General features: G+C 36.7%; 1 protein-coding gene across 3 annotated transcripts in view; it reads right to left on the bottom strand.

The window, feature by feature from the left end:
- Positions 1–587: 587 nt before the first annotated feature.
- ZNHIT6 (zinc finger HIT-type containing 6) overlaps positions 588–24,001 on the bottom strand; it is a 57,626-nt gene continuing 34,212 nt past the window's right edge. For 2 of the 3 annotated variants that reach the window (XM_068965228.1, XM_068965229.1), the window contains 5 exons: positions 23,353–23,421; positions 22,237–22,317; positions 20,592–20,669; positions 4,654–4,778; positions 588–688 (listed from right to left, as the gene is read on the bottom strand). In XM_068965228.1, coding sequence (XP_068821329.1) covers positions 648–688; positions 4,654–4,778; positions 20,592–20,669; positions 22,237–22,317; positions 23,353–23,421 — 394 coding nt within the window. In that variant the 3' untranslated portion in view covers positions 588–647. The remainder of the gene's footprint in view (positions 689–4,653; positions 4,779–20,591; positions 20,670–22,236; positions 22,318–23,352; positions 23,422–24,001) is intronic. The other variant, XM_068965230.1, reaches the window with a different exon arrangement.

The following is a 24,001-nucleotide window of genomic DNA, read 5'->3' as shown; positions in this document are numbered from 1 at the left end:
AACTGCTCATCACAACACCCTGTGTGGTAATGTCAAGAGGAGAGTCGAAATGGGATGCAAGGCACAGAATTCACAGTAAGACACAGCTCACTGTGTGGGCAAGGAAAGCCAGATTTGTGAGCACTGATGATTCAAACAACAATGTGGAGCCGCTGCTTTTCTGAACTGACTGTAAGAAATAGCAGTTCCTAGTACTTATACAACCTTTTACATAGGACATCATACCAGGTGCCACCCAAGTATAAAAGATCCATTCAGTTGTCTCAAGAGGTTAAGTTACATACAAATCCCAAGGACAAGAATGGGCATCTGAGAGACCAGTCCTCCTGTGGCTAGATGGTGTGCCATATGGCCCTTCTTTAGTGAGGTCCCGCTAAAGAGAATGCCAACTTTTGGCTAACGAAGAATCCTTGGATTAAACTAACAACAGTTTTCAGCCTACAGAATAAAGCATATTAAAGTCTGAGCCTTACAAGTCAATTCAGGAAGCTAGAAAATACATTAAAACATTTTTTTTCCAAGATGGTTTAATCAGTTTTCAGAGAAATAAAACTTTCCAATGACCAAGAGAAAGTACCCCCAAATCTTCCAACAAGGTCCTCTGCCACTATCTGGGTACTGACACATTCTTCCTCCAAAAGAAGTGCTCAATTTTCATCAGCAATGTTCTTAGCAGATTCACTTTTCACTGGAAAAATAAGGAAACATACAGTCAAGTGTGTATACTGTTTCTGTTTAGCCTGTTCTGTTTTTCCCTCTTCTCTCTTCCCTTCTGATTCATACCAACAGCACTGCTCATGGGGACAGACAAACCATGTCATGTCCCAGGCAGCTGAGATATACAATTCTGGCCACAATAAATACAGAAATGATGTCTGAAAGTGGCAATTATATTTTGTGAGGTAACATCCTTCCTGCCTCTGTGGAAGACTCAGGAATGGTCACTTCACAGTGTGGGCAGGATCCGATACTTGCACCACTGGACAGACCACTATTATCACTCAGGCTGGCCAAGTGTGGTTGGAATAAATTTTTCCAGGATTTTTTTTAAACTTAAAATTGAGGGTCAGTATATATTGAATGAATGTGGGCTGACAGAAGACTAGCTAATCGCCATCTCCTTCTTTTCACAGGAAAGGAGACTGAGAGCAGAAACGGAGCTCCTTTAAAGGAGCTGTCTTGACTACGGCAAAACTATGCTTTACTCACTAATGCAGAGTTCCACGAGGATAGACACTGGGCCTTTCTCTCCTATATTTATTTCCCCAGTGTAGCATGTATACTGAATTAATATAACTGTAAGCTACTCCAACTTATAGACTGTGTTTTTTTTTTTTCAATTTGCAAAATGGGAACCAGAATAACTGCTCTCTTTATTTTATTGTACAGGGAAGCTAAAAGGAAATGGCACATAAACACTTTGAAAACTGTTAAGGTTAAAATACAGATTATTTGCTTGAGGCTTATAGCCCTTTATCTCCATTGTGTAGGTAAGGGAAATAAAGCTCAGAGGCAGAGTGAATGCCAAGGACCCAGCTAATAAGAGGTGATGTTAGAACCATAAATTTGGATCTTGCTTCATATTCCAATTGCCAAGTTCCTTGGGTTTGTCAATGGTACCTAGATGTAACATTGTACCAGCAACCAAACTGGTGTCCATAGGGTCATTTTCACAAGGAAGGCATTGAAATAGGTTCTACCCGAGATATGGTCCTGATCTTTGTAGAAGTTCATAAAGATCCTAGCAGAGTCCTTCAGGTCTCTCTCCATGATAATACAAGTTACTCGTCTTCTCTGGCTTTCTCAGGATTGAAACCATTATAGACCTTATTGCACTGTAAAGTTGCTGTGCTGTAAAGATGGCCTGAACTCCATCCCCATCCCACTGCCCCACCCCCCCACCGCAACACACACACACACACACACACAGAAACAGAAAGGCGGGGGGTGGGGGTTAAGCAGGAGTGAGGCAGGAGAATCGAAGAAAGGATTTACTGGCCCAAGAAGAGACTGATGTGGGAATTCCCTGATGGTTTGGTGATTAGGACCCAGTGCTTTCACTGCCGAGGGCCCAGGTTCAATCCGTGGTTGGGGAACTAAAATCCCACAAGCCTCATGTCACGGTCAAAATAAATAAATAAGAAAGGACTGATAGGTAAGTAACTTCTATGTTAGTATTTTCACTAATTCAAGTAATCATTTTTGGGTTGGGTGCGTGCATGCTAAGCCACTTCAGTGTTGTGTCTGACTCTTTTAGACCCTATGGACCATAGCCAGCTAGGCGCCTCTGTCCAAGGGATTCTCCAGGCTAGAATACTGGAGTGGGTTGCCATGGCCTCCTCCAAGGGGATCTTCCTCTTAAGTCTCAGTACTGGCAGTGCCACCTGAGAAACCTAAAAAGGTAGAAGTAGTCTGTGATTCTGAGTTATATCAGAGAAAAATATTTTGCTAAGTTTTAAGTTAGTGGGCTTTGTCCTGTTTGGTATTGCAGTTTGGGATGCTTTTCCTTTTGCTGCCTACTGAAGTTGCCCAGTTTTCTTCTTTTAATGGAGCTCCATTCTTTTTTTTCCCCTTAGTCTGAAATGTAGCATGCCTTTACTGTGTCATTTAAATCTACCAGCTAAGTTTGGCAAACAGGACCTGTGAGACAAGAAACACCATTCTGAGCACTTCCCACTGGACTGATACAAGGTGTGGGGACAGCACTCTACGCCTCCAATCCAGTGGGGCTACATTAACTGCTTAACCTTTTCCATTTCATAAAAAGCCGAAAGCAAACAAAACTTGTCTATTGCCCATAGATGGAGGCAGACTTTTTAAAAAATAAACTATGGCCATCTATACTCATAACAAACATTTTAACAATCATCAAATGTGAAAACAACTGAATCCCAGGCCAGAAATACACATTCCCCAAACTAGAAGAGAAACACCTTTGCTATGAACTCGAGATCAAAATCCAACTTTTTTTGCCTCTGGAGAGAGAAAAAATTTCAAGGCTTTCCAAAGAAAATGCCCCGTTCTTATATAACACCCCCTTTCTGCCTCCCTCTGCCCCCCCCCCACCCCCGCACTAAGGGACCACCCTGTAGAATATCCAGTGCTGTGAGAATGCACAAAGAAAAAGACACCTTGAGGTGCTTACACAAAGAAATGCATCTATAGGAAAACCTGGCAGTATTTTTAGAGTCCATGTATTCACGATGTGACAGCACTGATGTGGTCCTTAAAATCCTGCTAGGTCCTCTTCAGTTCTCTGCCACAGCAGCTCTAAATGATCCTCTATACTGAAAGCGCAAGTCACTTGAGGTTCGTATAAATAAGTCAAATATCGAACAACCACCAAAAACTACCAAATTTTACTTCACAGGGTTCCAAGTACACTACAAAAAGTAGCCTTTTCTTTTTGCTTCGTGACAGGAAGCCTTACTTCAATGTGCATTCCTAAACAAGGTGAAAGAGGAGCTGTGTGTGCAGTGTTTATTTACACAGACAATGTTTGCTCTGGCTAGTAACCCATATTACTAAACAGCTTTCCCTGAAACCAACATTTAGAGAGAGAGAGAGAGAGAGCTATGTGAATTATATTAAGGAAAAAGAAAGGTATAACACAGTTTAAAAAAAAAAGTGAAACTGGCCATTTAGTACTGAAATTTCTAATTTGAAAAAATAAAAATGGATGTTCTCAAATTATTAAAAAAAAAAACCAAAACATAAAGTCAAGAATTAACCTAAAGATTTAGAGAGCTAATTGATTATTAGAAACTTCATGTTTGCCAATTAAAAATTTGGCTTCAAATTGTGGCACTAACAAAGTTTGGCTAGTTTAAAAAATTTTTTTCTATTAACTTTCACAAAGAAAAAAAGCTACCATACACATATACAGAGAAGACCTTACAACAAAGGAAATTGCCTATTAAGAGTCTATAATGCTGGTATAACAATAAAACCTGAACCATAGATTTCTAATCCAAGGATTTTATATTTCTCTGGAGTTACAATGAGACTTGGCCTGTACCTATAATTCTTAGCTGAAAGTGCTATCTAGTGGTTCTGAGTTAAGGTAAGTAACTTCTTTTTCTTTTTAGAAGTAATTTTTAAATTTTATTCATCTTTTAGAATTTACATTCAGCTACATAATTAGTTTCAACAGTAATTGCAAATATGGATAAGTCACCCTATATATGAACATTTTACACATACCATTTCCAGTTTTGGTACTTCCTCCCAACTTTACTATTCATCAAAGAGGGAAAAGTACAGAATACTAAAAATGTTTTGTGATCTCTCATTTTACGACTCTCTAAGGAGTTTTAACTAGGGAATAAATTTCTCTGATCTTAGACAGACTGTTACTTAAAGATTATTACCTTAGAAAAAGACAAAATACAAAAAATTCCAAAGAGGCAAAGGACATCTTTTTAGAGGCAGACATTCAATGATTCATTCATTTTAAGTTGATAAAAGCTTACAAGCTCTCAAACAGGACAGAAGCAACAGCTCAATCATATTTTTCTTTATAGCATTATCTGTAGTTACAGAGGAAATTCAGTTAAGTGTGTAAATACAGTGGAAAAATATATAAAGACAATCACGTAACTGTTTCAATTTCACCCATTATTTAAAAGTTACCAGGAAGAAATTTACACTCACCTTGGTGAAGAACTTTCATGTCATTACTGTATTCTTTTAATACTACATGTAATGTTGGGTACTCAATGATCACTTTGCCCCTCAAATTGTCAAGGAGACTATTGTCAGGATCCAGCTCATAATATCTTTTAGAAAAAAAGCAAAATAAAAATAAAAATACCCTTTTATTTGAAGTTATTCATAAATAAAATGAGTTCCTTATATTAAAAAATTTTACATGGAGATGACAATAATTCAATAGCTTTTTCCTTATAATATAGTAAGTTTACCACCACTAAGAAAATTGGGTAAAAGAGCTATTATTATGAGATCCCAAAGTAAATCAAAAGCATATCAAATAATTTGATATTAGGAAAGCTCTAGAATAAGTTATTCATTTTCATCTTAAGGGATAAAGGCTTTTATATAATATCTATATTTGATGTGTCATTAATTTTTCTTGGATACTATACTGACTAGCTACAAACTCAAATTCCTCAAATGTATTTAGTTTGAGCCTTAAAAGATAACCAAACAACTAGCCCTGATAGTTTATAGTAATATATGGCAGTAAAATAACTGACTATGAAATACTCTGTAAAAATTTAATTCTAAATTATATTTTCCAAAATTTATATTACCATATAATTAAATCTGGCTTTCCTTTATTTTGAAATTAAAAAAAAAACAGGTTTGAGTTTATGAATGAGGTAAAAGCACAAAATATAAGAAATATGGAGTTTATCTATAAAGAGTTGGACACGACTGAGTGACTTGCACTTTTTGGGCTTTCTTGATAGCTCAGTTGGTAAAGAATCTGCCTGTGATACAGGAGAACCTAGTTCAATTCCTGGGTTGCGAAGAGCTGCTGGAGAAGGGATAGGCTACCCACTCCAGTTTGCTTAGGCTCCAGTTTTCTTAGGATTCCCTTGTGGCTCAGCTGGTAAAGAATCTGCCTGCAATGTGGGAGATGTGGGTTCAATTCCTGGGTTGGGAAGATCCCCTAGAGAAGGGAAGGGCTACCCACTCCAGTATTCTGGCCTGGAGAATTCCATGGATTGTATAGTTCATGGGATCGCAGAGTCAGACACATTTTCACTATGACATAAGCCAGTAAATGTGTCACAGGAAATTAGATGTTAATATTCCCTAAAGACGGTAAAGCATTCGGTAAAGCGTCTGCCTACAATGCGGGAGACCCGGGTTCGATCCCTCAGTCGGAAAGATCCCCTGGAGAAGGAAATGGCAACCCACTCCAGTATTCTTGCCTGGAAAAATCTCATGGACGGAGGAGCCTGGTAGGCTGTAGTCCATGGGGTCGCTACGAGTTGGACCCAACTGAGCGACTTCACTATCTATTCCTTAAAGTATGAAATTCTCAAGTCATTATTTAAAAACAATTTTTTTTTCAGTTGATTAAAGATATATGCCCCTAGCATTCTTCCTTGCTTGCTCTCTGAGGTAGGAGAATTTCAGCTAGCTCATTAGAACTGTTTAAGAGAATGTGCTGGCATGTGACTATCACGACATGACAAAGAGGAAAAACCTCAGAACCTCCACCAGTGTAGTGCAGTTCTCCAACTTTTTTTCTCTTATCTCCGCAGATGACAGATGATACTCACATGCAAAGCACATATACCAAGAGATACCAGGCCTGACAGCTGGAACACCAGCCTCCTTCCTTCCACTCAAGAAAGTACACTGAAATACCAGTGATCAAGAGTGAGGCTGCTATTGAGATACATTTGAATCTGCTGTAATTTTAAGAGTAAAACATTCAAATTTTGGTATTTTTTAATTAGCAACAAACTGTTTGCACCACACTTTGCAGCTGACTGGAGACAGGCAGCACACTACACTCTTGGTGTAGCGATTCCTCTGTATGCTAACTCTGTCCCATGCGCTAGTTTTTCAATGAGGGAAAACAGAATTTCTTCACAAAATGCAAAGCTGAGCCCACTACAAAAACTGATTTCTTTTTAAGAAATGACTGACAAGTGAGAAAACAACTGTAAAGCCAAAACTTTACTTATGTTTGCATGACCACAATTAAATTCTTCACTTTAGAATCACAGAATATTTTATCTGTTGAAAAGAAACTTGAAATGCAAAACATCAGTTTTCCTAAACTAGTCACCCTCGTGCCCATAGGCCACAGAACGTGTACATTCTTTTCCCTGTGTAATATAATACAGACGTGTTTATGATATTTTAAAAGTGGTTCCAGCCTTCAAGGAATAAATGTTTCACATCTTTTGCACGTTATTTCCATTTGAAACAAGCCATTTTTTTTAAGTTAACAGTGATTATACAAAAAAGAGAGACTGAATTAGATATAGATGTATACAATTAACTTTTATAAAGTAAAATATAAAAAGGATGTCACTCAATTTTTCTTGGGAGAAAGTAAGACTTGAACTTTCAAATAGGAAGTTTTCAAGTGGCATCCTACAAACACTTGTGGTAACTTATCTTCTGTACATTTTAACTGAATCATAAGGCTTCTATTAAGAGACATTTTCCAAATAAGGGAATGTTTTCTACATATTTAATTATTTTTGGTAAAGAATTTTCAGTTCATATCTAATGTTTTAGGTATTTTCTTTGTAAAATATTAAACCTTCGTTAAGCTTCCCTAGATTTCCAAAGTGAAACAATTAAAATAAACCTGGTCAGTTGTGTGGTTTTAATTAGAATCACTGAATTTTACTGTTTACTAAAAGATGTTGCAAACTTATCATAGCAATATCGCTATCGAGTGTCAATCAGCTTGGAGACCTGTTTTCCAGTTTATCACTTAAAAGAGGTCAGACTTCACTGAAATTCTGAATTTCTTTGATTTTTCTTACTAGTGGTTACTCTTAGTCTACCATTAATATTTGCCAGTAATTAGGAAGTAAATTATATAAACTGTTTTATAAAGAAAGGCGATTAAACATAAATGTGGTAATGTTTTGTGGACCTGGCGGTTAGTTAAAGGAGGAAGTAACTTTTGCTGGTTGCTTGGGTTTGGAGTCTAACACTCAAAGTCCTGGCTCCGTCTCCTACTGGTTTGTGATTCTTGACAAGTTACTTCTCTAATTCCTATTCCATGCTCGAAAGTGGAGATAATAACTGTCTCATTTCAGAGAGTTATATTATAAGGGCTAAATGATAAAACACAGACATTGTTAACTCATTTACTTAATCTGTGAACACAGTTCTACAGTTGTATTTACCTAAAATAACAAGGCATTCTTACAGAAACTTTAGTTCAAAACAGTCAGTCAACATTTTCAATAATGAAGAATGGCACTTAGGTAGCACTGAAACACTTACTTTTTTATGCGTTCTGCATTTTAAAATGTAGCCTCACAGCCTTCCTCACAACTTTCAAATCACTGTTTCCTATTACATTTACTTCCAAGAGGCTGTAACTACTTTGAATGCTTCTGTTTCCATTATCTAGAGGCAAGCTGTAGAGTCTAGCTTGGCACTGCCCAAAACCTTTAGGAGTCAGCTCCTTTGCAAACCATTAAGTCACTGAATCCTAAGCGAAAGCGTCATCTTTTTTTAAAAATTTCAAGAACTCTGGTGTTCCCATTAGTAAAAGGGTTCTACTACCACAAGACAAACTATTTGGGTTTGAAAGAATTAACATACCAACATTTGTCTTTTCTTTTTCCCTTAGGGACTCTCTTAGACATTTCCTCTTGTTATTTCACTTGCTTATTACTCTCACAGGCTCACTAGCTGACCCAGCTCTAGGCATCTTCACCAGGGCATTGCAAGGGCAGCACAGCTCAGGAGGCTAAACAGGTATTACAGTGATTGACATCATATACGTAAAAGGCGACTGATATTCAAGGGTATGCTTTTAAGCTTAGCTCTGTTACTAACTTTCAAAGAAACTGGCCAAGTTCTTGAACTTCCTTCTCCGCACTTTATTAGCAAATTAGGATTTTTTAAACTTCCCATAACTCAAAAGGAGACACAGATTTAAAAAAAAAAGAGAGAAGAGTCACAAACCACTCTATTTCCTATCTAACCACTGACAACCCTTAGATCACCTTCCCTTTTACCCCCTTAAAAAACAGGTGAACTAAAATTGAATATTCTCCAAATTTAACAGTTTAATAGCAATCCCGAGGCCACAGAATTTTTCCATCACAAAATAAGGTCATTGGGTGAGGTGATCACCAAGCTCCCTTCAGCTCTAAAACTGTGCAAGTTTTTTGACATTTATCTACAAAAGGCAGCACTTAACCTATATTCTTCATAGTTGTGTGTTATTTCTTAATTTAGGTTTCTAGGTTAAAAGTGCAAACTGTACACAGTTGAATCTCTTGGTGTTTAGAAAGACTTAGCCTTAACATAAATCAATTTATTGTTATCTTATAGGCAAATATTTTTCAAGTATGACTTATCTTGGTATAAACTGAATTCAGTAATCAATTATAAACTAAATGTTTTAGATTCATACTTATCAAATTCCTTTAAAATAAGTACTAAACTTATTTCAATAGAGCAGAAAGAGAACAGATTAAGTGAACAAACTAGTTTTTAAAATCCAAATGAAAAGGAAGAAAGAAACCAGATTGGTAATGAAGACCCAGAATAGGGGAAAAAAGGATACATAAATTCTAACTAACACATGTAAAACCAAACTAAATACAGGGGTCAGACAGTTTTTTTTGAAACTCTTCTGTTTAAAAGAAAATGGCATTAGTTAAAATTTCTCCAAATGATACTCCCGTGTGACAATTTTTGCAACTCAAACTGTCCATGTCACATTAGAAACAGGTTTTGCCAAAGTCAAATTTTCTCCTTACCTAATTTCATTTAGTTTTCATATTAAAAATATAACAGTAGTTGAACCAGTAGTTTGCTGTACCTTGTTTTGGGACTTTTATGTAATTTATGTAAACGTGTAAATGAAGACTCCACATGCTTGGCATGGAGCACTGGTTGTGAGTGGGGGCAGTGCAGACACCTGCCTCCATTCATAAAGCTCTACAGCTCAGAAACACACAGGTAGATGATCCGTCTATTGATGATATGAAAGCTATGGGATGTAGTGAAATAAACTGACCAACTACGCAATTTAAAACATTCTTTAAAGAGGGCTTTACGAGGCTCTTATTCTAGATGCCATTAGTAGTAAGCTCAATTACTTGTAAATCCAGAAGGCTTGGGTTCCAATCTTATCACAGATCCTTACATGCTCTGATTTCTCAAGAGTATTCAGTTTTCCTCATCAGTATAATGATGGAAGTTATCTAGCTTGTAAAAGCTATCTAGCTCATCAGCTAGCTTGTAAAGATTATATCTAATAGGTGAAAATGTTTCTAAAATGTAACTTGCCAAACTAGTATCAGTAATAAGACTTTGCACTTCAAAGGTAATTTTGTACCTTTAGCAGGGAAATAACATACTTTTCAGGAATTATGTTCATCATTTAAATGATGGACAAGTTAGTAGAAAAAAGCATAAATTCTGTAGACAAAAAGACCTGAGTCCAAATCCTGGCTTTGTAACTGTAATTTGGTTTCTTTGGGTAACTCAGTTCCTCAGAGTCCACAATCCCTATCTTGTAGAGATACAGTACATGCTTCATTAGAATTAATGCACATGAAAATATTGTCAACAGTCCCTAGCATTCATTCATCAATCAATTCCTCAAAAATTTATTCAGTATCTACTATGTAAGGTGGCTCAGATGGTAAAGAATTCGCCTGCAATGCAGGAGACACAGGTTCAAACCCTTGGCTGGGGAGATCCCCTGGAGAAGGAAATGGCAACCCACTCCAGTATTCTTGCCTGGGAAATCCCATGGACAGAGGAACCTTGAGGGCTACAGTCCACTAGGGTCGCAGAGTCAGATATGACTGAGTGACTAACACTAAGATAAAGAAAGTCTCCTAGGTAATGGAAGTTCACAGAAATAAACCCTACAGTTTATTGGAAGTGCCAGTTAAAGAAACAAGCTATCACATTTCATTGGGACACGTGTCATGATAGAAATCTAAACCTAAGTAGATACTCAATAAACCTTCTCCTTATCCCTTATTCACCTCCACATGTTCTTTCAGGCTGCAGAGGTGCCTGTAGTATCTAGGCACTTCATTTGCTAACTCAAGCTCCTTCCCTGCTTAACTGGTTTCTTAAAAATCCTTCCCCCTGCATGGATTTTCTCCTAATTAACACAGGGAATTTTAAGTAGTCTTTCTCCTGTTAACAAAGCATATCCTTCTTCTGGTGCTAGACTAAATGCAAGAGTATTATACACCTTCAATCTTCAATAGGAAGTATCACTTTGGAAAATATGATCATGTTCCTCCAAATAACTTGCTTAAATGTTAAGCAGTTCATGAATTAACTACACCATAGAATTATTTGCCTGTTTGGTTATTCCTCACTCAACACATACTTACTAAGGTCTACCACGTACCAGCTGCTGTTTCAAGAACTGGGAATACAATGGTGAACTATCAGGTATTCACTAGAGATGAAAAGATGAAGGTTTTCTAGGAAGAAATCACATGTACAAGGTATTAATAGAGAATGTGGGAACACACATAGAATTCAGTTTTGGTACTTATGAATTTCAGTGAGAAGTCTGGTTGAAAAGGAGATGAGGTACTTTGGCTAAAATGAATCACCTAGAAATTTCAATATGTTGTTATTCTCTCTGCAGAGTATATAAAATTTGGCAAGAGTTATTATGTAATGTAACTAGCATGGGTAAAATTAGTGGATTAACATCAAGCCGAGACTTAAAATTTATTTTCCAAGTTTTTAGAGAAAACTTTTTATGTTTTACATAATCCTCTTAATCAATAATCAAAATAGTATATAGTTGAAATGAGATCATTACTATGGAAACTGTAGGCTTATCATCTGTTAAGACTTTGACTGTCATATCATTTTGGGTCTACCTTTCTGTACAGTCTCTGTGAAATTAATATTCACAAGTTCACAGCAGCTGAAACTTCAACCACTCATCCATCCAGCTGAGTTTCACCTTCCCTGGAGCTAAATAAGAGTCAACTTCTCTAAAGCTATGTTTACAATTCTTATCATAAAACTGCCTCAAGCAGAATGCCACACATGAAACCCATTTCATCACTGGATGTGTTGTGAGATGATGAAAATATTTAGCAACCTGTGCTACATATTTTCTTTATGTGTGCAGACATTCTTCACGTTGATTCTAACATTTTCTAGTTTTGAAATGATCCCTTGCTTCCTCTGTTCTAGAGTCTAGATCCAAAATGTGGCCAATGGTTAAGACCATTTGGAGCACGAACTCATCCTGCTCATGATTCTCACTTTGGAAAATAATCAATAATCCCAGCAATGGATAACAAAGAACTGGGATTGAGTTCTACATCTTCCAAGAATGTATACTCTGATCATTTATGGTGCTGAGAGCCATGTGTTATATCGAAAAGACCATACCAAGGCTTTGGAAGCAGGTGTGCCTATGTTTGGACCTAGGTTTCACTAGTTAGTGGTTACAAATTTGCAGTCAGGGCTTTCTGGGTAATAAAACATATTTATGATGTATAATGTACGTATGTTGTTGTTTAGTTGGTAAGTCGTATCTGACTCTTTGACCCCATGGACTGTAGCCCACCAGGCTCCTCTGTCCATGGGATTTCCCAGGCAAGAAAACTGGAATGGGTTGACATTTCCTTCTCCAGGAGAACTTCTGGACCCAGGGATTAAACCCTCATCTCCGGCAGTGCAGGAGGATTCTTTACCACTGAGTCACCAGGGAAGCCTAAGGTATATACTGTGTAACATAATTGTAATGTCTATAAAATGCTTAACAAAGTACTTAAAAAACAGTAGGAGGCACTCAATAAAAGGGTGTCATTAATACTTATATGTTCCATAAAGACATCCAGCAGCCTTTAGATTAACTCTGATTTTAAATACCCTTGCAGCAAACATTTGTGTATGTCTCCATTTGGGAAAACTTATGCACGTTCTTCACATTTTTCTGCTTACCATAATATAAAATAATTTTAGAAAACAAAGAGACTTTGTACATTTTAAAATAGACATCTAAAATTTCATTTAAAAATCTTTATTCACAAGTTTAAACGGATTATAAAGAACATAATTTGTAGTGCAGTGCAAATACTGATAATTTAAAATGAAAAAGTTATATCACTCTTAAGTAAATTCGCTGGAATTTCACCAACTTAAAAACTGTTTGAACAAGTTCTTCCTTAATAGTTAGAAATCTTATATGGTTTCCCTTTCTCCTTGATTGTCTTTCCATTTCAATTTTCTACAGAATTTTATCCTAAATACATTCATGCTTGAAAACCTTTTACTTATCACCCAGGTATACTTCCCTATAACAAAAATGTGTATGTTAGGTAAAAATTTCATTTTATTATCTATGACCTTAAGGCTTTAAATGTTAAAATTTCTTCTGGATAGAATAATTATAATTATTATTAGTACAAAAATGATCAAAACAAAAACATATCACAAACATTTAAAGTATATTTTTACTGGGAATGCATCTCTTAATGAGATGAATGAGTGCTGATGATGGCATCTTCTACTAACCTGCAAGGTTTTTTACAACTGATTCTTAGATTAAGTGATTTCCCCCCATTTATCTCTGCAGAATTCATTACTAGAATTAAATTCCAAAAGGGAAACAAAAGGAAGTTTAAGTAATCTCATCTAGAGAGCACACTGCTGTTAGGCACTAACCCTTCCTTCATCACAGTTATTCTCAACGGATCTAACTAAAAGGCAAAACCGGTTTCTGGCTATTTACATAAGACAAGGCATCTGAAAGTAGTTAATGCCGTTCTTAGAAATCCTGGAATTCCTTTAATGTTCTCTGATATATATTTAATTCTATACCATTATTATCAAAATAATCTTAAGTCCAAAGGTCTTCAGTTCCTTAATGGCAGGATTTTTTAAAAAAATCCTTTTAACATGTATATTATAAATTTTTTATTTAGAATATCTTCAGAGTAGAGTATACTTTTCAATCATTCTCTGTAAGCCTGAAATAAGATTTAGTTTCTTACTACTAGTTTGATTAGGCAAAGGGTACAGACCCTATCTTTAAAGATGTAGAAAATCTGACTTCAAATATTCATCCTCAGTTCAGTTCAGTTGTTCAGTCGTGTCTGACTCTTTGTGACCCCATGAACTGCAGCACCCCAGGCCTCCCTGTCCATCACCAACTCCTGGAGTTCACTCAAACTCATGTCCAACGAGTCGGTGATGCCATCTAGCCATCTCATCCTCTGTCGTCCCCTTCTCCTCCTGCCCCCAGTCCCTCCAAGCATCAGAGTCTTTTCTAATGAGTCAACTCTTCGCATGAGGTGGCCAAAGTACTGGAGTTTCAGCTTTAGCATCATTCCTTCCAGAGAACACCCAGGACTGATCTCCTTTAGAATGGACTGGTTGGATCCTAATGTTACACATTTCTACATACAACTTCAACAACTCAACTGCATAAACATCTACCAAATACTTTTTATACAGAAAATACATTAGATACTTGTATGGGATTTAAAAATGTCCTCAAGGAGTTTACCATTCTGGGCAGTGTTTCTAAATGTGGTTCCAGGGATAACTTCTGTCAGGGTCCCTTAGGAGGCAGAGATTAAAAAAATGCAGGTTCTGTGTAAGATTGACTAAACCCAAAACTCTGAAGGCGGGCTGAAAATCAACATTTTCATCTGTCCTAGATAATTATGATGGACACCGAAATCTGAGAAGCAATGCTCTGAGAAAAGAAACACAGGTTAAATAATCAGTTGGAGAGATGCTTATGCTAAGGGAGCAAAATCAGCCAGTAGGTGTCTGCTGCTGCTGCTAAGTTGCTTAGTCGTTTCTGACTCTGTGTGACCCCATAGACGGCAGCCCACCAGGCTTCCCCGTCCCTGGGATTCTCCAGGCAAGAACACTGGAGTGGGTTGCCATTTCCTTATCCAATGAATGAAAGTGAAAAGTGAAAGTGAAGTCACTCAGTTGTGTCTGACTCTTAGCGACCCCATGGACTGCAGCCTACCAGGCTCCTCCGTCCATGGATTTTCCAGGCAAGAGTGCTGAAGTGGGGTGTCACTGCCTTCTCCAGTAGGTGTCTGGGCAAGGTGAAAAGCAAGGAGAGACCTGGAGGAGGTGACATAGGCAGGAGACCAGGCTCTCAGAATCGACAAAATCTGAGAGGTGGTGCCTTGAAGGCAGAATTCAGAGTCCAGGAAGTCAGAATCTGAGCAAGTCACCTGAGCTGGGGAGTCACTCTGCTTTAAGGTAGAAGCGGGCGGGAGGGGGTCTTTGCTTGCTGGTGGGTGGGTGTTAGTGAAAATCAAAAAGAAGTCAGGAGGGTCTCATTTGAGGCCTTTATGGAGGCAAAACCAATTTCTCTAAAAGGGCATAGGAGAAAGTATCTTACCTCTTAACTTCACAGTAAATGACTTTTAAATATTTCAAGTTACAGATCCAAAGAAAGTAAAGTAACTTTAGTTTTTTATTTAAAAAACATCCTCTCGGCATGGAAATAAAATCATCCAAGAGAAATAGGTCATTCTTTTGTTGGTTGCTTTTTTGCTTAAAAAAAAGAAAAAAAGTGTTCCAAAATTATTAACTATAACCAGCAACCAGCATAGTAGGAAACAACTAATAGAATCTGTGCAAGTACAATAGGTAGTCCCCACAAAAGAGTAATAATGTCTTCTGTGACGTTCATGAAATCAAAGCTTAGACAATATTTTAATTTGGTCTGGGTTTAAAGTCTCAACTCCTGGCTCTATATGCCGATTTTTGCAAGTAGAGTGAAAACAACTGGTCTGTGCACCGATCAAAAACTGACATGCAAAGATGCCCATGTTTTCTGCTATGCCGTATTATTAAATACATATCTATTATAACATTTACCACATACCTGTCTCCACTCCTCAACTGTGAGCATCTTGAGGGCTAGTCTTTTAGGTGTCTATGTGTTCCTAAGGCTTAGCACTGTGCTGGCATATGGAAGGGACTCAATGAATATTAACTGAATAAATGAAAAATAAAGACTTGATCAATCTTAACCTACTGATACTTCAGGTCAAGGTTATATATCAAAAAGCCTGTTCTCTGAACAAGTGCTTTTTCTAAAGAAACTTTACATTATACTTGGCAGTTGTTTTAATAATCTATCTTTCTCTCTCATTTTAGAGAACTGAGAATTGAAGCACGCAGGAATTGGCACACAGTCAGCAGGCCAAATTCTGTCCATCGTCTGTTTTTGTAAATAAGGTCTTACAGTCATACCTAGACAGTACTTTATGTACTGTCTACAGCTGTTTATGTGCTACTGTGGCAGCTTGACAACTGCAACTGTACTGTCTGGCCACTCGCAAAAAAAGCTGTCTGAACCCTGCTTTAAAGTGGTATCAACGCCTAGCACATAGCAGGCACACATATATTTAAATGAATTAGTATACTACCTACTGGGTCTTCCCTCGTGGCTCAGTTGGTAAAGAATCTGCCTGCAATGCAGGAGACCTAGGTTCGATTCCTGGGTTGGGAAGATCCCTGGAGAAGGAAATGGCAACCCATTCCAGTATTCTTGCCTGGAGAATTCCATGGACAGAGGGGTCTGGCAGGCTACAGTTCCTGGAGTCACAAGAGTCAGACACGACTTAGGAACTAAACCGCCACCACACTACTTAATAAAAGAGTCAAGACTGAATTCCTACTATGGGAAAGCCACTGACTCAGCACTGTCAGGAATATAAAAATGAAGATGCATATGGCAGCCACTGTTTTCAAAAGGGAGTTTATCACCATACGGGATGTTTCATTGAGATAAATATAAGACAGGGATGCAGGAATCTATGAGAAGCTTTTGAGGCTCAAAGGATATAGAAATAGGGAGCTTAGTAATAAGGGATTAATACAGAAAGGCCATTCTTTTTGAAAGTAACGACTGAGAAAATGATGACACTTCTACTTGAAACTCAACGTGCCTTAACCCTCTCCAGACCTTATCTCCATCTCTCAGAAGACAGATCCACACCAGGCACCCCAGTCAACTTTGCTTCATGTCTATTTTCTTCATTACAACAAAACTGTACCCTACTCAGTCTTATATAAACCCCAATTTTTGTAATTTATAGGCCAAGGAGAGTAAATGTGCTTAAATAATGGCTTTTGAGTAAATCTGAAAAGAATTCATCCTACAACAGCTTAAACCACATTGTTATCAAAATCAGGATCTTATATGAACATCAAAGCAGCAACAAAGTAAACATAAAACAATAGAAAATGCATCTGAATTTCTTTATGGAAAATAAATGATTCTTTATGGAAAGTAAATAGTAAAATATAGGTCTAAAATTTAATAGTTTTGAAAAATTACAACTGAATGAACAACATCAAAGCTGGGAGTATTCTAACTTATTTTGTCAACAAGTTAGCCGCAATATAATGGCTGCCTCTGATGGTGCCTAGTATTACTGTCATAGCCTTTTCTGCTTCAAAACACTCATTTATTCTCTGAAAACAGAAACATGGTGAGAAATGATGTGCAAGAGAGTATCTTACATGAATTCTCCTCCATTGGGAACGTGAGCTCCACAGAGTCAAGAATGGTTTTCCTTGCTGCTATCAGTTTAATGTCTATAACACCTGGACCACAATGGGTACTCACTAAGTGTCTGCTGGATGAATGAATGGATTTACTTAAGCAGACATACTTACATTTATAGTGAGTGAGTGAAAGTCGCTCAGTCATGTCTGACTCTTTGCCACCCTATGGACTATACAGCCCATGAAATTCTCCAGGCTAGAATACTGGAGTGGGTAGCCTTTTCCTTCTCCAGGGGATGTTCCCAACCCAGGGATGGAACTCAGGTTAGGTGGATTCTTTACCAACCGAGCTACAAAGGAAGCCCACTTACTTTTATAAGAAGATACAAATTCAATCCTGTGTATTCTGGAAAGAAAACACCTAAGGAGCAACAAATTCCTTAGGGTGAGATACACATTCTATGATCACCTCAATCTAAACAAAGAAGTTGTATAAAGTAAAGCTAAAGCATGGGAAAATTTAAGCTTGCTCTAGCTGATCAGTTACATAATGGGACAATTGTGATAAACCCTCCAAGAATGAAAAACACAACCAGTGGAAATCACCAATACCAAGTATTTGGTCAAAAGACTACTCTGAAGTTACTGGAGTGCTATAAATCGTATGATATATTTAAAATCAGAAAGCCACAAGAAAAATATGTTTCAACCTTCTAAGCACTTTTCAGGAAATAATAAAATCCTCCTTATCTTAAATTAGAAGTCTGCATTTTATAACCTATAATAATCTTACTTAGATGTTCTCTGAATGTACTTTCCTTTAATGGTGTAACTGTAATTAAGTATACAATGAAGTGTAAATGCTCATCTTAGCCTATCTATGAATGTATAATCTGATGAACACAGGTTTAAAAATCTTTAATAAAAAAAAAATACTTCTAAATGTATCTCCATAGTATCAAATATCATTATTCATGATTCAGTTCAGTTCAGTTGTTCAGTCATGTCTGACTCTTTGCGACCCCATGAACTGCAGCACGCCAGGCCTCCCTGTCTATCACCAACTCCCGGAGTTCACTCAAACTCATGTCCATCGAGTTGGTGATGCCATCCAGCCATCTCATTCTCTGTCGTCCCCTTCTCCTCCTGCCCCCAATCCCTCCCAGCATCAGAGTCTTTTCCAATGAGTCAATTCTTGGCATGGAAGCTAATAAAACTGGGGAGTTTTGTAGAAATTAGGATAACTATACTTAAGGCTGACTTAACAGTCAAGATATAAGGATGTACCTTAGTCCAACATAGGTCCACCTTCAGGATAAAAGGTATCTCACTTAAGAGTTTCTAACATTATTATTGCCTTAAAGTGAAAAACATCACTTTATTATTTATTTATTGATATATTTATAGTCAAATTACACAGCATGGCAATTTTAAAAAACAAAATTCTTAGACCTTGGTTGTAAGCTACTGCTTCCCCTTCTTTGACAGCATTTTCATATATTATTGAGTTTAATAAGTAAACAACTCAAATGGAGAAATCTGGAAGACATGTTTTCCTACATAGATAAGGGAAAGCCAGAATACTTTTCATGTTTCTCAGTTTGGCTTGGGTTTAGTATTCTCGGTATTCCTTAAAGTCGATACCACTCATCTTTTACTTTATTACTGTACCATTGTCTCCCCTCTGGGGATTAACAAGGTTAATCCAAGGCTCAATCGAAGTCCTTTTTAGGTTTCTAAAGAAGGAAAGCCATAACATAAGAGAAACTAAAGGCTCTTACAGGGGAATGGAGCCCAGAGAAGTTGAGTGTCTAGAATTAGGTCATCTGATCTTCACTGCAGTACAGTCCTTTGGCCTTTTTTGGTGAAGGTGTATCCTCTTTGGTCCTTTGTTAAAATATAATCTACCAATCTCACTTGTATCTTCCTGTCTTGCTATGTTCGGATTTCTTTCTGTGTAACTTCCTGTAAAGGTTTTACCAACTGCTCCCCTCTGGGTTGTGTCATGCTCCAGGTATTTCTGCCACTCTCCGAGAAAACTCTGTCCTCTAGGACAAGCTGAGATCACCATTCCCATTCTCTCTTCACAGATTTACAGTACATATTTCCAAGTCAAAAACGAACACTTATCTAGGCCTAAGCAGTCTATCCTATATTATAAACTTTAAACTATGCAGTATCTTACATTTACCTTACCTTTTATAATAGGTAAGGAATTAAAGGAATTTTGGTTTCCTTGAATTTTGGAAGATGTTTTGTAAGAATACATTTATCTGTTGTAATAGTAGTAATAACAGCAATAGTAGCAATAGTGATAATAAAAAGCATGCACTTACCATGTGCTAATAGTTATCTCAGTCTCTCATGACAACCTGATTATTATTACCCCCAGTTTAGAGATGAGGAAACTAAGGCAGTTAGGCTATGTAATTTACTCAAGTTAATGTAATTAGAAACAGACTGAGCCAGGATTCAAACCCCGCTTTGTTTTCATAGCTTGGATGCTTAAATCTCTAAGCTATACAAGTATATGAGACCAATCATATTTAGTCTGAAGTGAATCTAGTAGTTTTGTTAATGAAACAAAAGGGGGAAAGCATCACAGATCTTAAGAGATCAGTGTTCTGCAATTTAGTATAATGCACATGTAACTGGCACTTATTAAGGACACACTGCAGGGACTCTCAAAGATCTGTCAACGTTGCCTGCTTCATCAATCCATTAAAGAAGGAAAGAGAGCCTACTGATATTAAAACTCTCAAGTCATAAGGTTTGTTACAGCCTGGCTTTCTTCACGTTCTGTGTAGAGCTCTTTCCACTGTGATATATTCAATGGTCAGTTTATCACATGAATCTTTTTATTCCTAAAGCAAAACCTGGAACACTGGAACTCTGTTGTATAGAATAGGCTTCCTCGGTGCCTCAGTAGTAAAGAATCTGCTTCAGTGCAGGAGATGCAAGAGACTTGGGTTTGATCTCTAGGTCGGGAAGATCCTTTAGAGTAGGAAATGGCAACCTACTCCAGTATTCTTGCCTAGGAAATTCCATGAATAGAGGAGCCTGATGGGCTACAGTTCATGGAGTTGTTAAATAGCTGGACATGACTGAGGATGTAAGCACAGACACCTGTACAGAATATTTATTGAAATAAGTTATAATGAAATTTAAAAACCTTTCAGTTGCACATGATGTTATTTCAAAATATTCTAACCCGGGTGATTTTTCAATTGCATTTATCCTATATTATGATGTGTGATTATATAAAAATTTTAATTTGAAAGTCATTTTTAAAAGCCTAGGCTTTGCTGACAGCCAGATAATTAGTAAAATAACTAGCCACTTCCACTAAGCAAGCTACTTAGTTGTATTACAGAATTAGAAAACATTTAAAGAAATGGAAAGAGAAGCAACTTTACCTTACTAAATTTTGCTGCATATTTTCTACCTTCATTAAAATTCGGACCCCAGTCTGAGAGCAAATGTAGGCTTTCAACCTGAAATAAAAAAGTCAGATTAAAGGAAGTAAAACTGCTTTTTAGTGTATTTTAAAACTGTGTCTATGGAAAACTAAGCATCTATAAATAGCTAAGTATAATACTTAAAATTTACCTATCCAAGCACAGAAAAAGGGTTAAAGATATTTTCTAACCAACAATCCAAATGTAAAAAAAATTACCCATCTTCTCTCTGCACAGATTAATCTTGCTAATCTGTTTATTTTTTTTTTAAAGTATCTAATTTGATGACAGGTATTTTGCCTCATTGTTAAATATATGACCAGTGGTAACAATTAGATTATTTGTAGTAAGAGGAAAGGTTTCCCTGGTGGCTCAGTGGTAAAGAATCTGCCTGCAAAGCAGGAGATGCGGGTTTGATCCCTGGGTTGGGAAGATCCCCTGGAGAAGGAAATGGCAACCCACTTCAGTATTCTTGCCTGGGAAATCCCACAAACACAAGTCTGGGGGGCTACAGTCCATGGGATCGCAGAGAGTCAGACATGAGCTGAATGACTAAACGATGACTACAGTAAAAAGAAAAGAAACATGGCAGCCGTCCCAAAGACACTGTGTGGATGCGACATAGATTGGGTTTGAGTCAACATTTTTTATGAAAAGTAGAAGAAGAGATTTAACTAGAACTGAATCAGATGCTTTAGAATTCACCCAATTTAAAATTTAAAACAACCAAGCATTACTATCTTAAGCAGGTATCACCTGGTGAAAAGAAACTCCTGCTCAGAAACACATTCCCGTACTAACAGTTTCCTTCTTTCAGTGCTGACTACTATGTGTAACACTCTGTACCAGGAACCTTATATACATAATTTTTTGAAAGCTTCATAACAACCCCATCTAGTAAACATCATCATTCTCATTTTATTGATGGAAAAAATTAAGGCCCAGAAGTTTAGGTAAGTAAGTTAGCTCCTGATCACATAGCTAATAAGGGACAAAATTAGCTATTCTAAAGCAGATATTCATAACTGAATCTTTCCACTATGCTACGTTAACCATTTTTGTCCATGTATTTCTGGACAGGAGGCAGAACTACATTACTTAGTTTTATGAAGACTTGGCTGAAACAGGATTTCCTGTCTTTAACTACGTGGAAACTCTAATTTTCAGAGTTTTGAGCTCAACTTTGAAAGGCAGTTTAGTTTAAGGGGTAAGAGTACAGACTCTGAATCCAGACCGCCTGAATTTGAATCCTAGTTTCCCTAATTATTAGCTCTATGAGGTCACTTAACCACTTTAAGGCTCAGTTTCTCCACCTGTAAAATGGATATAATGGCAATAATCTACTTTAAAGGGTTATTGTGAGGATTAAATGAATTAATACAAAGTGTCAAGTACTGTTATTTTTACTATAACTAAAATTCTCATCCAAAACATCACCTCTGACTGACAAAGCCTTGAGTACACCCCAAGGAAATGGGACAGAAAGTAAACTGTATGAAAATATCACATTCTAATAAAAACATGGCTTTATTTAAATATGCACATAATACACACCTCATTATGTAGAATAATTTCAGAAAGTTACAAGATTTTTGAAACATACCTTTGACGAATTACAGGATCAGACTTTTCAGGATCAATGTAAGGTCTTAGGATTTCGTTAATAGTTTTATCATCTGGTACTCTTCCCAACAAAAACAAAAACAAAATTTATTATTTATAATTTTCAACTAAAGGTGTTAATTTAGAATTATTAAATATTGTGGCTTTAGAGAAAAAACTGAACATAGGCCTTTTATGCTAGTCTTGAAAAATATAACATCCTTTTAAGCAAAAATTACTTAGGAAAAAAGCTCATACATATTCATATACACTACTGTGCTACATATCCCTACCTGCAAAATATAAGTCCTTTCCCTGTTGTTAGTCAGTTATGCAACCTTAAATAATAAAGTTCTTCCCTAAAATTGATATGGCAATTACAAAGAGAGGACATTTATGCATAGTATGAATATATGCTAAAGATATTATTTAAAAGGCAACTTTAAAATTTTCTTAACCCAAGGAATCAAATAGCATACCACCATTCAAATTTTTAAATGGTATCTGAAAATGTTCATAATATGAAAAAAGTAGGATAAACAACTGTTATGTGAATTAATTCCAATTATGAGTATATATATTATTCATGTCCAAAATAATGTATTTTCTGAGGACACATTGTGATGTTAACAGCAGTAATTTTATCACAGTAGAATTGGGGATTATTTTCATTTCCTGTATAACCACCTGCCTGAAGATGTTTGCTCCTGATTCAGCCCTCCTGATTCTTCCTATGCTGTTCTCCTTAACATCTGTCCCCATGTTGAAGTAAACGCTATTGTGATTTCTGTGCTAATCACCTCCCTCAGAGTTTCACCATTACTGTAGGTATTCCTAAAAAGTATACTTTTATTTTTTTCCATATTTACATACAAAAATCATACTTTATATTCGTCCTTAACTTGATTTTCTCACTCAACATTACTTTTGAGGTTCATCTATGTTGATATGTGTAATTGTAGTTGATTCTTTTTCAGTGGTGTGTAGCATTTCATTGTATGAATATACCATACTTAGTTATCCATTCTACTACTGACATCACATTTAACAGTTTATTTTAAATAAGGAAACGTAATGAAAACAAGTAAATTCTGAATAGACAGTGGTGATACTATACCTTTTTTCTACATACACAGCTTGACTCTGAGGAAACTGAAGCTTCACATGCCAACAAAACTGTCGTTTTCTAGGAGAGAAAACAATCATGTGGGGGATAAAGGCAGACAACAGAAATATGAACACACAACTAACTTTCTAAATTTTTGTTTTCAGATAATAATTCTAGAAGTATTACTAGAGTTTAAAATTTTTTTCTACTAAAAGCTATTTTCTCTTTTCTAGAATGTTAGAGGCTATGTTTTTTAAACAATATACTTGCAAGAGGTTTTAAGAGGAAAAAATATTAAGCAGAACAGAAATTCCAAGGACTTTGCATTCTTGGATTAAAAGGCAACTTCTCATAGTTCAAGGGCTTCTGAGATCGGTGAGCTACTACTTGAAGTTTACAAATAAATTTCCTCATGACTAAAAATAAAAAGCTGATGTCTCTGCCTGACTAGTCTGGAAATTAGGTGAATGAAGTATTGTCCAGTTGAGACCAGCTGGCTGCAGATACAATTCTGAGCCATGAGTACGTGCATTCAGTAGCAAAACAGGAGACAACAAGTTGGTTGCTAAGCAGAAAGCACTCTGAGTTAGTCTGTTCGCTGTTAGTCTAAACTTTGGCTTGACACAGAATCAACTGTAACAATTCACTAAATGTGTGA

This window comes from Capricornis sumatraensis, chromosome 2, assembly GCF_032405125.1.
Source record: "Capricornis sumatraensis isolate serow.1 chromosome 2, serow.2, whole genome shotgun sequence".
Classification (NCBI taxonomy): Eukaryota; Metazoa; Chordata; class Mammalia; order Artiodactyla; family Bovidae; genus Capricornis; species Capricornis sumatraensis.
The sequence above is the reverse complement of the archived record's forward strand: the minus strand, read 5'-3'. Positions and strand labels throughout refer to the sequence as shown.